Source organism: Coturnix japonica, chromosome 7 (assembly GCF_054131305.1).
Source record: "Coturnix japonica strain WE chromosome 7, WE-NBRP24, whole genome shotgun sequence".
Lineage (NCBI taxonomy): Eukaryota > Metazoa > Chordata > Aves > Galliformes > Phasianidae > Coturnix > Coturnix japonica.
The window spans coordinates 17,899,897-17,917,497 of record NC_140669.1 but is presented as its reverse complement, the minus strand read 5'-3'; the positions used below and the strand labels follow the sequence as shown (position 1 = coordinate 17,917,497).

Below are 17,601 nucleotides of genomic sequence, written 5' to 3'. Positions count from 1 at the left end.
TTAATTCAGGACTGATACAGAGAGGTAAAATTACTCTACCTGACATTTTCTTTAGCTAGCCACATCTCTTTACATTCAATTCACCACAGCATGTTTCTGAAAGAAATGACCCCTTTTTACCTCTCTCAGTATGTAGCCCAAGTTCTGTAAATTCTGTGATGTCTGGCTTTTAGGGATATCACAGAATCAACCCTGTCCTTGTGAAATGGAAAGGGACCTTTTGTATGTATTTCATAATTTATCTCCTTTCTCCTATTTCTCCTTAACGTTGGCGTTAATTTTCACATCAGTACTAAAAATATTGCTTCTTTCAACCAAAATTCTGTCCCTGCCATCTCTCAACTACCACACCTCCTTTTTAAGCATAATCTCCAAATCTTCTTTGGTTTAATTGACTCTTTAGAGAGGACCTCTGTAGGCTGTATAAAAGCTAACAACTTCTGCATTAGGTTAAGTAAATCACAGCATGAAGATGAAGAGTTAATGCTTACAGCTGCAGAGAAGTTTAATTACTGTAATTCAAACCAGCCTGGAGACACTGATCACACGGAGTACTCACAGCTGACTTGTTTGTCTAAAATACCAAACATTTCTGAAAAAATGTAGAAATATTCAGTTTCTCCATTAGAGTCTGTCTCTTGGACTATCTTGGGGAAAGGGTAGTACATCCTCCCCAGAAGAATTTCTGGACAGTAAAGGCTAATAAATATTGTTGCAAATTGCCATGTATCTGTAGTGCCGCAAGGTCACGTCGCACTTTCCAGGCAGCAGTCCATGCTCTCTACTCCAAACTTCACAGCGCAAAAGCCAAACAAAAAAGGCAGTCTTTCAAGAACACTGACTGTAACACTGAAGAAACTGAACAGATGGAATAACATTCAGGCAGCCTCCTGGTTACCTTCTCCTTCACTTCCCACCTTGGACTACACTATCCCAGGAAGATGGAAAAGCCTCTCTGCTACACAGAGAGGCTCAGAACCACTGTGGAGCACTGGCTATGCATTTACAGCTGAAGAAATGTGACAAAAATTTCTTTTACAGATTTGTCAAAATGTTTTTTGCAACATTCCTCAATAATCTGCAGAAGTGCACTACCATTTGGTGAGTGTGAACTGAACTGGAAGGGGGGAGGAGGAGACAGAAAAATGGGGAAAAAGAAAGAAGACAGAAAAAAAAGAGGAAGGGTGAATCTGCTTTATCTTGTGGACTCCTCGAGTTTTGCCAGGCAAGATGAGGAACTCTGTGCAGCTAGTGACAAAAGGCTTTTACTGGGCTCATTTCCTAGACTCATTTGGAACAGGTGCCAGAACCCAGCAGTTATCAGACCACAGTCCATAATCTAGGCTGTCTCTGAACGCAATTAAGACAACCCAAGAGGAGGGAGGGGGAGAGAGAGGAACAACTATTTGCCTGTTTCTGCAAGGGTATTACAGCTGTAACAGGAATACATCATACAAATCCATGTTTAGGCACTTGAGACTGAAATCATGCAGATTCATGGGTGGCTTTGCAGTGAACTGCAACAGCACTGCAAGCAGGCCTGATGAAAAGTTATCCAGTCTGCTATTCCTCTGTCCCTCCAGCAGCTGAGGAGGGCTGCAGAGGTACCAGGTTTGTGCTGGAAGGATTCTTACAGCTGACAAGCCCAGCAATGCTTTGTGCAGAGGTTAGATATTAAAGACCTGATTGTTCACAGCAGCCTGAATCAAGACTGTTGTGTTACATCTCTGGTCAAGAAGTTAAATTTCAGCTGCAAGAGCAGAAAATTAAAGCTCAGGAAAAAAAGGTTAATGTTCTTCTGACAGTTCTGCTCTCTTACCATAAGGCCTGCTCCCACCATGGCTTATTGCCCAGTCACCCATTTTTGCTTCTTTACCTGAGGACACTGCTAACACCTGTGGGGCCACTGTGCAAAACACTGCAAGGGAAGAGCATGGCGTGAGAGAAGATGCTCCTTTAAGACCCCCTCAGATTCAGGCATTTGAAGTCAGTGACCTTAAACAGTGAGAGTGAACAAAGCAGTACTGAGAAGTTTACAAAGACTTAACCATAATGCTTCCCCACTAAGTTACTATCTCCTTCTCCATCGAGTTTATATTTAAGGTTATTATACAAATTGTTTACATGTGCTTATTTCCTAAGACGTAAACAAATGTGACTGGGTAACCCTAATTAGTAGCAATGTAATAACTCGTAATGGAAGCATGCTTTTACTTCAGAATCTAAATTATGTATTCTTTTCATTTCTCTGCTAGCCAACTCAGCAATGTGTATTTGTATTTCCTCACTAACTGTGATCTTTAATTTTAAGACAGCTGCATCACTGATGATAAAGCACACAGAGATCAAACATTCACACTCTTGCGCCAAGCTTTCTTCCAGAAGGAAATTTACAAAAAGAATAAATAATGAAAATCATAAATCTTTAAATACCTAAACAGCACTTGCCCCTAACATCACTGGAAATACCAGTCCTATTACATTTTCAGCTCTTTTATAGCTATCTGACATTTTTGCCTCAGCTTTTCTCATTCCAAATGGCTGTAATTGAGCTCCATGGCTCTGGCGGTGTTGTCAGTACAGGAGGTTCCTGGCTCACATCTAGGCAACACTAAGAGAAAAACAAAAGTCACTGGACAGCCTGCTTTTCCACACTATTTATTAACCTCTCAAATTTTTGTCATCTGCACATAGCTTAAAAAAAAAAAAAAAAAAAAAAAAGGAGGTTGCTAAGTCAGACACATTGATTACCTCAGAACTATATTCAACTTTGTGGAATTCCAATTTCCTGCATGCATTTGTAGGACAAGAAGTCAAAGTGCTCTCAGAGATGAAATAAGTAACTAAATGGAATCTAATTTTAAGATCCTTGATCTAATTTTTCTGCCAAACTTGAAAAAATAATTATAAGATTCAAAAAATTCATTTTGCTGTTTCAAATATAAGTGCCAAATGCTACTTGTATACGCTTGACTTGCCTGAAGACATGAACCTTGAAAAGGACCATCCTTTTTATTTTTTCCAGTGTAATTACCCTCTCTTTCTGCCTTTCAACTGCAAGAGATAAATGAAGCATATGTGCATGTTTTTTACAGGCTGGGACAGAATCACACAAAAGACTCAGGCAAAGAGTAAGAGTCATCAAATATGACTCCACAGTACATATTGTCAGACTGCCCTCGCCAGCACTGGCAGTTAAAGCAATAACACTATGCTGCTGCACACAACTGGAAGACTGATTTTCATATCCAAATAACTTTCCACAGCTGCCTAACAATAATGAGCACTCTACAATTTCTAACATCTTCTTGGAATTTTTTATTTTTCTTTTATTAGTTGTGTTTATCTAAACTATGACAACACCCGCTCAATTAGGCAACAATGGGAAAATGCACTTTATTCCCACAGTGGGGAAACATCTCTATATCCAAATTGCTTTCCCCCACACCTCCCCCCAAGCACCTTCGCAATCTAGTTCTGGGGAGGTTACTCAGAGAGCAGCTGAGTACTTGCTTACTGCTCTTCCTCAGCATTCCTAATCCAACAAATTGAAACTGTGAGGTAGATTCCTTTTAAACAACAAAATTAATAAAGAAATACGTATCACTTAGTTTTTCATTTTTCTGTTGATTTCCAGACTTCTTCCTCCCACTTCAGATTCATGGAAGAGCTTCAAGTAACAGGGATCCTTGAACCTGATCAAGTACGTTAAGTGCAACTAAGTTATTTTAACATGTACAGTGGTAACTATGCAACAATTTGAACCAAGGATTCTGTTTTTGTGGTTATTTTTCCCCCTATAGTATTATTCCTACTGGTATTATAAAAGAACAAAGGAGAATCACTGATCACAAGTGCAAATTCAATTTTAGGACAATGACTTGCTCTCTTTTGGTCAGACTGAAGTTTGGTTTTATGATTAGAATAAGTAGCTTCCAATAGAAACTGCTGTTACGGTCTCCAGAATTCAGGAGACACAATGAAATCACGGATCACAGATTTTTTTTTACAGATCATCAGACAGCTGAACTGGATAAAAGAAGGTGAAGTTGTGCAAGTATTTCTTTGGGGTATTGCTATTCACACTGGTGTCTGGAAGGAAAGCCTACAGTCGTACATCATCTCCACATGGCTAGAACCAGAGACAGCAAGGCCCAAAAACTTCCCTGATGGCTCTGCAGAAATTTATCTTGCACAAAACTTACTTTTGTAAACCTGCAATTTTGTTTACATTTAAAAGCTGTGATGACATATAGACCTCCACATTTTTCATGATGAAGTTCATCACTAACATATGAAAAATGTATTTGTCACAGTCTCCCACTCATATCACACTTCCGTCTTTGTTATATCTCCTGCCATATGCTGTCACCATGTAACTCATTGCCAGGAACTATATGCACAGCCTCTGCACTAGCCAAATTGTTACAGGCTGCGATGATGATTGAACCCTAAGCACCTCTACTCAATGCAAAATTAAGAATAGACCTCTAAGCATATTACCTTCACATAAAAGTAACCAGTAGTTAGGACTACATGAAGACATTACTTAGAAATAGTTACACAGAGTGCTTTTATGCAACCACTTTAAAACAGAAAAGGAAAGGGACTTTTTTGTTGTTGTTAATTCTGTGCTAAAATTTATTAAACAGTGGACTCGGACATGGAACCCAAACCAAGTTAGGGATTAATGCATGTTTATCACTGGACAGTTATACAAAACATCCACACAGAAATCAACTCCTCCACAATAGGTTTTAGGAAAATCTTAGAGAGGTTACCACTTCCAAATGAATATCTTGTCATTCCACCAATAAACACCGCTGTCTTTTCTGCTTTCTCATTCTTTAATTCAGACCTGTAGGCTCCAAATTTCATGAGTGTCTGAAACACTTCCTCTAGTATTCTGCTAATTGTTTACTGAAATTCACATTTGATAGTCTACTGAATACGTTAAAAGATAAGCTTTCTTCTCAGTCATTGGGGAAAAGAAAATTGAACTACAGGGAAATGATTGTGCTTTTTGCTAGAGTAGCTAATTTGGTGGGTGAACATGATTATTACTTATATCTTGCATGGGCTCTTCACGGCCCGTGAACTGTAACATCTTCACAAACAATGTACTTCAGAATGCCCAGAGATACAGTTAAGTGCTTGAAAACTGAAATAAGCAAATATTCACTTGCTTGGTAACACTGAAAATGTTAGTATTTTTGGAATTAACACTTAGATCACGTCCTTCTCTATCAGCTGAAAGATTTCTTAAATATGCTTTTATAAAGTGCAGTTAGAGTTGATAAAACAGTAAATCATTTTTTCACAATCATTCCAATTATTTAAATGCATACCAGTCAGCATGGTATCTAAGTCTTATTGAAAGAAAACTGATCTATGCTTTTTTGATGCCAAAATTAATTAGGAAAGGAGATAAAAAGGGAAGTTTCAGATGAGTTCCAGCACATCCTACAGAAAGAAGTCTTGCTTTACAAAATATCTTCAAACAAATCACTTTCAACAAGCTTCCAGACTAAAGGATTTCAAGCAATTACATCAAAAATACAAAGGAGACTTTCTAGCCTGTATATTTAACAAATTTGGTTTGTGTGTTTTCTGAATATTCATGCACTAGAGGGAGCTCTTGCAACTCTTTATCACATCACAAACCTAAAGACAACACAGGGAATATAATGGCAAGAAAACAAGATAATTCAGAAGAAAAAAAAATTATATATATATGTATATATATATATATATATATATATATACTCTTACTTGAGATCAAGACTAAGCTGCGCTAACTCATACAATTAAACTCCTTACATCTTATATGTTTAGTATGACTTCTTCGGGATATGAAGCAGCACTTACCTTCTTTAAGGATGTAGACTCTAGCACAAGGGATACAAATTTCTGAAGGTTATTTGTTTATTCAAAGCAGTCATAGAAATTAAGTTGCATAAAAAGAAAATTAGCATGACTTTTTGAGGCAAGATGTTGTTTTAATTGAATGTACCACAGGAAAAATGTATATAAGTAGGTAATCAAAATCTGTGCCATAATAAACATGAAGAAATTAAGCCTGCACCATAACAAACACGGATAAAGAGGACTTCATTAACACTGCTCAGTCAGCTTTCACTCTTGAAGCTCTGCTTTCAAGCACTTGAGTTTTCAGCCTTCCTTTCAAGCAGGCTTTTTTGTTGTTGTTGGGCTTTTTTGTTTGGTTTTGGTGTTGTTTCTTGAGGATTTGGGGACTCTTTTAGCAAACTGCACTATGGAGAAAAGAACTGCGTGTTACAGAAAAGAACATAAAACTCCAACTGGGAGTATTAGCACGGTTGGAACTTTCTATCAACGACTTGAATAAACAGAATAATTATTGTTCATCACAGAGTTCTATTCTTTTTGTGGGTTGTTCCCATCATCTCTTGGGTTCAGTATACAAAGGAGTTTTAGACATTGTCTGACAGCAGAAAAATAAACCCAGAACCAAGCACCACAGTAGAGTGAAGATTCATGCTCCCAGTTTTACTGCCCTCTCTTCTTACACACATACATTCTTGTGGCTGTACAGCTCTGTTCTGCAGCATGCTGTTTTCTACTTTAAAATCATCACATATCTCATGTCTCCAGAAAAGAATGGATGGGCTATTTCTCTTCTCCTTCCCCAGCTGGGCACCAGTAGAGGTGTAAAAGCACAGGAGAGACAAAGATCATTCTTGGTTATAGTCTCTGGCCGTAACTCAGTATGTTACTTTAGCGACTGGAACCAGCTACTGCAAGAAAAAACATCCTGTTCAGCATGGACACAGTAATGCCCAAACAGCACCAGAGGCACAGTTTGGGAATTCTGAGTGCAGTGCACACAGCCTACACACAAAAATGAATGGTTAACTTTCATATGCCCCTAATTAATCTGATTTTCAAGGCATAATAAGATGGCTTGTTTTTTAGAGTCACCAGTAGTACTCCTTCCAGACAGAACAATCCTTAAATGTCAAACTCCTAGTTGAAAGGACAGGATTGCCAGAGTATCACTGGGAAAAGCTATTTAACCTGTGGTATGCATTTTCCCCCCAACCTCAATGTCAGAGAGGTTTGATATATTTCCACTTAAAAATCAGCCAGAGCAAACTCTCAGCATGTAAAATTCAGCCTAAGCAGTGAGAAACTGGACAAATTGTAAAAACAAGATCTGTAGTGGGAAGCACCATGCAACCCTGCTGCCAGCTCTGCTGGTAATATATGGAGACAGAACCACTACCTATTCTGTCTGCACACTGGAGCCCGACCTCCCCTGTCTTTTAAGTACTCTTCTGTATCTTTTCCAAAAATGTATTTGAAATTATTATTGATTTTGTCATTTTGGCTTTACAGTTATAATCACCTAGCAGATCAAGTTACATCCTGATCTATTCCATCATAAGGTTTAAAAACTGGAGCTACTGAGACCATTGCACCGATATCAGAATGACTAGCTAAAAAGACGGATGCTGCATTATTTTTCCATATGTAGGATGGCTTAAATTTGAATTTGTTTCCATTTCTCAAAAACATAACTTAAGACTGTAACATATTCTTTGTATTTTATGATCAATTTAACTGCTACATTGTATTAAGTGATGCTCAATAATGTAATCCTAAATGCAAACTAATTTTTGTTTGGTGTAAGAAAATCTATTCGCTGCCTTCTCCAAACAGATTTCTTTCTAATAGATTTTAATGAACTAGGAAAAGCAAACGTCCCCATATGGTGAGAAAATTTCAAGGCATACATTAAAAGAGAAATCTTGTGTTACTCATCAAAAAACAGGAGATGTGATGAGAGAAAAAAAAAATTAAGCTATGAAGATGAAAACCAAATAATTAGCAAACATGTAAAATAAACTATTATAGTCCTTGGAAATGGCTCAGTACAAGCTGAAAAAGAAAAAAACATGGATTTTCTGTATCAAATGGAATATATCTGATTTTATTTGAATTAAATTATTTATAGTTATTAATTTCCCTGCAAAACTAAAGCAGGCAAACAGATATAAATGTATCATAATAAGCAGAAATTATGTTCTATCCCTCTAAGTGCGTAGTATCTTCTTGCCACATGAAAGACTTTGACAAACTGTCTCTGAATTTCAGGAAGTCCCTTGCTCAGTCTTTGTCAGGCCATTATGGAGTAGCTTACAGGCCACACCGTGGCTGCCAGTCCTACAGGCATCATTCCAGCAATAATAAGATAAAGTAATTCAAAGATATTCTGCAAACACTACCGTTTCCCTGACTGAATGCCCGTCCCTGATGCACTGGCAATTTCTGCAGCCATATATCATGGTGAAATATACAAGATATATAAAACATATGAACACAGACTGTGTTCCAGTTGCTTGTTGCTTTGTATTTCAAATAGCTGGCAACACTTCTGAGAATTTGGCCCTGCAATCATAGTATTTCTCTGATCATTCAAAACTGACAGCAGAACATGATCTACATGTGTAGTACTGTAACAGTTGTACTGTTCTAAATTGCAGGAGAGAAGCTTGCATGCAGTAAATAAAATACCTATTTGCTTCTGTTGTACTTACCTTCCATTTAACAGAATTAGAGATAACTGTGGACATATGGCAAAACCACAGAAGTAGGATTCACGAACTATTTCTATGCTGTGTAGGTACTGTTACATTTGTCATGGGACTGTCTGAGCTCCTCCAGGATAAAACAAGGTGACAAGCATCTGTCACATATTTACTCTCAGATTCTCTCCACTGAAATGTCTACAGAGCGTAGGAGGAAGAAGGATGGCTGTTTTATGTGTCTTGGAGGAGAAGCGAAGGACCTTAATCCTGTAAAAGTCACTGAATGGTTTAAGGTGCCCCAGTCACATTCTGTCTCCAACACAACTGAATGTTACTTTGTACACAAAGAGTCCACTTCTGCTAGAAAAGCACACCTATCAGCAGCAGTGATAATCACAATACTTTGCTTGGTTTCTAGAATACTTTGCACCTGAAAACACATATGCTCCTTAGCCAAGTATTACTGCCCATTACTGGGGGAATATCACCTAGGAAACACCAGGATGTATTTAACTTGTTAGCTCTACCTTCTTCAGAAAATACCACATCTTTCAGTTTGGATGCTTTTTTTGAGGGCTCTCAGCTCTTGCATGCAGCCTTGAAATGCCAGTGTCATGGAGGAGAACTTGCAACTCTTTGTAAGATGCTTACAAGGTAAAAGATACTTTTGTATCTATGAATTATTACTTAAAGCACGGAAGAATATTTATTTTCACAATGGGTAAGGTTGTGTCAGGAAGTGATACAGCGTTAGTGGGTAAGACAAGCAAAAGGAACTGCATGCTGTTTCATTTATACATATATTAAAGGCTAAATGTGACAATTAAGAAAGGTCAGTACCCTCAAGGAAGCAGAACAGACAGACAGACAGAGAGGTGGAAGTAGTTATTTCCATGTTAAGAAAACACACTAAAATATTGTTTTTATCTACTGTCAAGAGATGTTTTTTATATTAAAAAAATCATTTTACCTTTTAAAGACATCATACAAATGCATCCAATTAAACTCTTTTATCCAGAAAGGAGGTATCCAAAGAAAATGCATATTACTATAAATTCCCTGCTCCCTCTATAAAATAAACTCTAAAATTTAGAATCTTCACAGCAATGTCCAATGCTATTTCTTCACACTCCTATAATTACAGAATGCCAACACAGTAGTATTCATAAGTTCTTTCATGGGTGTCCTGACCTGGTGAGACCAAAGGCACAGAACTGCTTACAAAGGGGAACTGGGAAGAACATATGCACTCACAACACAGTAGAAGACTGACCCTGTGCAAAGGGCTAGAACTATGTCCACGCAGCAGTTAAGACTCAGTATAGCATTAGAACATAACTATGAATTTTATGATTGGCTGGCTATGTTCTGGTCTTATCAACAAGATGGCTTTTATACTTGCTTTCACCACCTACTTTCTTTACAGGGAGATGATAATCAGAATGTGATACAAACTTCTGTAGATGTTCCCTTTGCTTTCTCCAGTTTTATAATACAATCTAAAACATCCTTATAAGTTGTATATTCCAACACATGCATCAGCCACATACTTTACATTTTTACCTTGGTCTTTTCAATTCAAAGTCATTACCAAAAGCCTCCCATCAAAATCCAAAGGTAAAAATATGAGTGGTTTACCTTATTACAATTTTTAGAAACTTGGCAAAGAGCACCACTTGACATACTGTCCTTATCTGGCATTCCTGAAGGAAATAATACAATAAATAAATACTGCATATACTTTATGTAACAAATGAAATATTTATTGCAAATAAGGAATATGACATTTTTTAAGCTTTGATAACATATATATTCATCTATGATTTAAGTGCAAAACATTTATTCAATCAAAATTCTTCCATTAGAAACAAGAAAAAGTCAAATAGCTTCTGAATACGCTAGTTTGCTAGAAATTGTACTTGCTCACAACTTAGTATATATACAGGAATTAGTTGTATTTTTTCATTTAATGTAATCTGTATTTTCATATCTGGAAGCCACACACAGCACTTTGTTTGTACTATCTAGGACAGTTATGCTACACTATATAATGTGCAATATACTGACCACAAAACATATTGCCCAAAATTTACTGATGCAAGTGTAAGCTACCAGATATCACTTTGGTTGGCACCTAAATAATCCTCTGGCAATTCAGTGTGAGTACCTTGAAATACAGAAGTGGTACATTCCAAAGGCTGCCCTTGGATTCATGTTTAAACCATTATCCCACAGTCTGACAGATTCTCATGAAGCAAAACCATACCAAAACTTAATTTCCTATATAACTAATGTCAGACAGCAGCATGTCTTGCTGCAGGCTATATGTCCAAATTCCAACCCATGTTACCAAATAAGTCATGTAGCATACTATGACTAGAAAACAATAAGTTAACTAGTCAGTAAAATTTATTTTACTGGCAGGACTCATAGTTGCATTCCATAGAATTTATGGATCATCTACAACTGGTTAAATGCCATCTGACATAATATAATCAGTGCACAGATTTGTGCACAGTTCCATATGCAGTTTTACACACTTAATATTGCAATCAAGAAAGTTCCAAACTATTTCCTCCTATGCGGAACAGAAATATCTGCAATACTGAGCTGAATTTAACATTTAAATTCTCACATCACAGAACAGAGGATGTTTGTTGACCTTTTTCTTCTTCCCTCTAATTTCCATAACATTTGATTTCTATTTTCTCATACTTACTGTCATTGTTGGAGCCAGTTTCCATAACACCATAAGGAGGAGTAAGAAGTCCAGACATATACTGTCGGTATTTCTGGAAGACAGCAATGGCAAATGCAGTCAGTTACAGATGCATAAGTCAGTACAGATGTATGCGTACAGATGGATGCTGTAAGTATATATATCTGCATGCCTGTTGCTTTGTGTTTCACATGCCCACAAGCAGTCTGTGACTGAGACAGTCAGACATGTCTTCACTTTTAGTGCTACAAGGCTAGCGTTCTTGATTTGAGCACATTGCCTTTATCTTATCAAAAGCTGTGCTAAGACAGTTCCCTTCTTGATTTCCCCAAAGCACAGCTTGGAGGGTTCTAATAAATTAATATTGTCCTTAGTTGTGTGATTTCCCATGCAGACTGCTTTAAAGCTTGTTTGTAATTACGCTGCTCTGCTAAACTTAAGCTAGAAAGCTACTTTATTGTAAGGATGGAAAAAATCTGTGAAATAAGGATAGGACTTGTACCACCATAACTTTGGTAGCAGATTCGAAACAGGGTTTACTGCTAAGACTCCAAATATTTACCTCTAACACATTAGGGAAGCAAAAGTTTGGTTTTCAAAACTGCAAAGTTATGCAACACACAAATGCAGCACCAATTTTATGCATACATTCACACAAACCGTACTGTCAAATAAAATTCTGTAACTGTAAAAATAATGCCCTGTGTGCAACTGTAAACTACATAATGGTGATTGATGTCAGTAACTGATATTTTTCTTCAGCAAATGTCAGTGACAAGATGAATAATGTTCAAAGCTCTGTCTGGAGCTTAAGAAATTCACAAGTATAACACCAAGGGGAAAAAAAAAAAAAAAAACAACTTCCATTTGTCACATACAAATCATTCAACAAATAACTGATGCATTCTTGTTTTCGATCATGCTATGCTACAGTCATAGTTAAGGGTAAATAATTATAATTCCCATTTTTGGAACAGCCACAAAGCAAGATTGTGCAACAGGGATGCTGCTGATCAGCATAAACAAAACATAACACATGGACCATAGGGTGTGTAGTGAGCTGAACATGAACAGACAGTGGAAATATATGTAGGTTTCAAGTAAGCGCACATAACAGTTAGAAAGCTTTCCAGATAGACCAATTTTAATGAAAAAGATTCATTGTTTGTATTATGGAGCTGTTGGGATGTATGTATTCACTTTCTAAATGTTGTCTGCTAGAGTTTAACAGATGCTTGAATTATTCTTTTAACAATGTTTTTTCCTAAAGATGCATATGAAAATCTCATCTGTTCTAGTATTGAAGAATGAATGTCTTGCACTCTAAATAATAACAAAAGCTACAAAGATTAATGTAATCTTAATAATCCAATCCTATTTTTAGATGTGCGATTACATCCTAAAGCTTAGTAACATATTATTTAAATCTCATCCATAATCCATCTGAAAACTCAAAGAAAAATTCCTATGAGTTTTATGTTTTATTCCAGGTCAGTCACACAAAATACATACTATTTAACTTGAGGATAAAACCCCTATTTTCTTTCCCAAGCCAATCACTTCTCTATCTTTGCTTCCAGTCCTACGCCTGAAACCCAAGCAAGAGGAAGAACACAAGAAGTAATTATATTCTCAGTTCAGTAAGTAATCCATACATGTAAAATCAGGGAAAAGCTCATTTTGGTTGACAAAATGAAAGAAAGAAGAACATGTTAAAAGGAGCTGAAATCACATTTTATTCACAGAGTAGATAAACATTTTGTTCCGTTTTTCTACTGAATTCTATCTTGGAATCTTGTTTAGAAATGGAAAGCTGAAATCTTTCATTAGGAACAAAATAAAATCAATTTGTTTACAAAACTTTTCCTGTTCTTTCATTCAGATGATGTTCTGTTCTTTGTTTTGTCTTATCCATGATAGCATTTTTCCAGAAAGACATAATTAGTCCACATTTAATGCACCTTCATAAGAACCTTGAATAGTAGGACAGTAGTAATTCTCCCTTTTCACTTTTCAAATGTACGTATTCCCTGTACCAAATTCACAGTCATCATACACTGCAGCGCAGTTTTCTTCTATTAATTCTGATATTTCTCCTGCTTGTACTCCTTGTGAAATGAAACACAGAACACAATTTCCATGAAATTTTGAAGTCTAGCTTACCTGCACAAGTCTTACAGGTGGAATAAGCCCGAATTGCATATAACACATTGAAAGGATAAAATCTTCTGGTATCAAGCACCAAATATACATTATTACTGCTTAAAAGAAAATTTCATCTTATGTAACTGCCCTGTACAACATGAGTTGGAAAAAAACCACACAGTTAATTGCCATGAAGCAGAGCATCCAAGGATATTTTAAGATGCTGTCACTTTGCAGTTTTTGGAACATAACGCACCTTTCAGAGAAAATAATAATAATAATAAAAGATTTAAAAAACCAACAGAATCTGTCTCTGGGTGGAGGTCTGATTTTCACCAAAGAGGCAGGGAAGACAAACGCAGTCTTGCACTCTGCTGTATTATTTGCTGCATTACTTACATTCATAGTGTAAGCTTTAGGAACACATGAAGATTTCTTGATTATTGAGACCCCTAACAACACTGAGAACCACCTGACACTCAGGATGGCAAAGCCCACAGAGAACATAAGCATATGCTTCCAAGGACCTCTACTTTTGCCATCTTCCATACCAAGGCCGTAGCGTGTCCTGGGTAAGTCTTCTGAAGAGACTGAAGGAGCAAGCACAGCAGAGTGCTGTCTGTGAACTAAGCCAGCCAGCATACCAGAAAAGAGACCAGTTCAGGACATGTCCTCAAAACACTCAGCTGTTCAGACTCCTGCAGTGGATTTCCTTCCAACCCCTACAATTCTGTGATTCTGTGATTTCAACACAAATTAAACTACCTTCCATACCCAGGTGTCTTGAGAGGAGGCTGACAGGACTGCCTACACGTGGAATCCAAAAGACATCTTGGTGGGGGGAGGGAGGTACAGTTTGCACCTAAAATTTTGCCAGCTTATCAGCAGAGTTAAATGTCAGAAGACACCCATCAAGAAGTATGGTAAATGCTCTCCACTGAGGGATATAAACATGCAGAGATGAAAATAACTGCATAAAAATACACAGGATCAGGCTGAGCTCTCTCAAAGCTGAAACAATCAGGAGAACACAGTACTGAGTGCATAATGTCTGTAAACGAAAAGAAAATGCAATCAGTGAAATTTTTCAGGTAGATGATATTTAAAATTATCCTGAAGATTAACAGACTAAATATTTACAAAAGGCTTCTGAAAATGTATTCCACTGCTGAAGTGAACTCTAGAAGGGTTTCACTGTGAAAAACAAGAACAGCTATAACATGAGCTTGTTTATTACCAGAAGTCATCAAGTTCTGCAAATCTAACATGACAGCAGGTTTTAGAACTACACTCAGTGACCTATTCACTCAGTCTTCATATTTCTACCAATTTACAAACTATCACGCAATAGCTTAAAAATCAGACACTTCTTGCATCTAATCTGACAGCACAAGTAATAAAGACATAAATATATATTTTTTCCAGTTAGTGACTGTCCCACATCCATATAGTAGTAAAAATTAACATGACCTTTCCAGTCACGGCTATAGCCTAAAGCACAGAAAGAGCACTCACATTGAGCAGTAGGGGATGGGAGGAAAGCAAGTAGCACACTTCTGTCACTGGGAATTTTCACGTTAACAGTTTTTAAAGGCACCTCTTGGTTAGCTGGTGATGAGACTCAGATGTTTTCATGACTTCTATACCACAAAAGAACTTTGGTTCTTTTGTTTATAAACTTTTGTTTATAAAGGCCACTACTATAATTCCACAGTGCAAACTCTGTATGAACCCCTTACACATTCTTCTATTGCACACAAGGTGTACAAATCATCTTAGCAGTTAGCCTCCTCTACTGCAAGTACTGAAGACCCAGTCTCTGTTTATAGGGAAAGAAAGACCAGAATAAGAGATCTATCTAATACAGACATTCCAAAACAAGCCAGGAAGAGGCAAAGAAAATTGAGGTGTCTCTGTTGTCTTCCATGGGTGTTGCACAGCAAAGCATCAATATTAACAGGACCAGCTGACAGATTTATGCCCACCCAGGCAAACTCCACTCTAGACATGCTCCTAAGCCCAGTAGTCCTCTGGTCAGGAAGGAGTAACTAATGGCCTGTTCAGTAAGCACTTCACTTGTAAAGCACTAGGGAGCCAAGACCAGCTTCCAAAGGTTCTCCATGCCCAGGTGAACATACATGTAACTGGAAGTAATGGTCTTCTAACACTGAAGAAGGTTATGCAGCCCACAACACACATGATCTTCTTTCATCCATAACATCCCCAATCTCAGCCTCAAAACACAATGCCATTATGCATTGACCTGTCCTGTGGTCATTTAACACTGGGTGGTAAATCCTCCTCTGAAGCTGCTGGATCAATATATCCTCAAGACCTTGTGTTATAAGGTGCACTCCTGCTGCCTCTAACTCTGCCTACCACCAGCAGCACAGAAAATAAGGCAGAGTATGCATTACTTGGAGACTTGGCAGTGATACAAAATACATTGTAATTCATTTCAGTTCTAGAAATCTTAGTTCAAATATCAAGGTGACCTTTCCACACGTTCTTCAAAACCTCATGTAGTTATTCTTTTAGATCTTGTTCCTTTGACTGCTACCTGAGTTCTGCAATTCTCCCTGCTATCTGCCAGAACTCCTGTTACTGTTCCTCCTAGGGGATATGAGCTGTAGCTATTCACCGTAGGCCAGCTTCTCTATTTTCTTTTAATAATAAATAATTGATCATTGATGCTCTCAGTACAGTTCTGTTCTTCCTCTGAGTTGGGTGTGCCAGTTATATCATATTGGAAATAAATAAACTCCCTTGTGAGCTCAACATGGTGCCCTGTCTCTTCTCTTTCCTCCAAAACAATAAGAGATGAGGAAGAGTACAAAGGATCTCTAGCTCCCCTTTTCTTCTCCAAAATCAAGCACAGATTGGAATCTCAAAGTATAGATCTTTGTCTTTAGACCTGTTACTTCCCCCTCTAAACATCACTCTTAAATGAAGTAACTCACCTGAACCAATAGACAGATTAAATCTCAGGTAATCAGAACAAAGGAAAAATGTTTGCGTAGAAGTAGAAAACAGTCTGAACAGTGTGACATGGCTTTAGTGGCTTCTCAAACAAGAAACAACTGGATTCTTTCACAATGTGCTCCAAGTCTGGGCCACATGTAAGAATAGCTCTGGCCCCAGATCCAACTGAGGTCCATTTGGGCTGAGAGAGATTGCAGAACACAAGGCTCCCTTCTGCTCAGGGCTGTAGCCTTGACTTCCTCACTGAGCCTTGCCTCCCCTTACTGGCATCCTCATATCTGCTGCCCAGTAGGGAAGTTACAGCAAATGAGTCTGCCTCACCTCTAGCAGGGGTAGACAGTCACCATCCTTCTCCTTCTGCACACTAAGAGTGCCTCATGAGTAATGCTGCACAGTTCTCATGCACCTCACTGTGCATCTTTGCACTTAAAATCAGTTTCAGGTCATTAAGCACATATACCGCACAACAGGACACAGAGGGGTGTTTTTATCTCAATACAAAAGAGAATTTCATGTGGAAACTGGCTAACTCTCCATATTAGAATGGAGAATACCATGAATTCTGAATATCGCTAAATTCTAGCATTCGTTTTCCCCAAGATATCACCCAATTTATAGGCAATGGAACAGAGCTGAAATATTTCTAAAGGAAAAGGTAAAGACAAATCAGAGAGAAAAAAAACAAACACGCACACACACAAAAAAAATCCCATACAATGCCACAACAGAGATAATATATCTTGCTGTATAGAGGAAAAATAGGAAAAGAAGAGCCTACCACATGATTCACTGAACAAAGACTCGTCTATGTACATCAGTGTACTCAAGCAATTAATACACAAGACTTGAAATAGCAGAACTGAAGTACCATTTAGTTATATTGAGATAAAACAAATACTGGAAATGCCTGTACTTAAATTGCTGAATACTGATCCCAGAATTAGCATGGTTTATGTAAGAGCAGATGAATCTGCATCTTTTCTATCTGTTTGCCTGCTTACTATCTTCTGAGTATTTCTATATGGCTCTAATCAACAGTGCTCTAGACTTTATTTGATCTCTTTACTTTGGAGACATATATTTTTGTTACATTCCTGCTTAAATCAATTTATTGTGCTTGAAAAGCTCTGTACGCAGAATTTGCTTGATCACAGAATCCCCTCGAGTTTTAGCTGAAAAGAAAAA

General features: G+C 37.5%; 1 protein-coding gene across 7 annotated transcripts in view; it reads right to left on the bottom strand.

The window, feature by feature from the left end:
* The window catches only part of RAPGEF4 (Rap guanine nucleotide exchange factor 4), a 135,769-nt gene that overhangs the window by 64,441 nt on the left and 53,727 nt on the right, over nt 1–17,601 (bottom strand). For all 7 annotated transcript variants that reach the window (XM_015868498.3, XM_015868497.3, XM_085552492.1 and 4 more), the window contains 2 exons: nt 11,290–11,362; nt 10,209–10,273 (listed from right to left, as the gene is read on the bottom strand). In XM_015868498.3, coding sequence (XP_015723984.1) covers nt 10,209–10,273; nt 11,290–11,362 — 138 coding nt within the window. The remainder of the gene's footprint in view (nt 1–10,208; nt 10,274–11,289; nt 11,363–17,601) is intronic.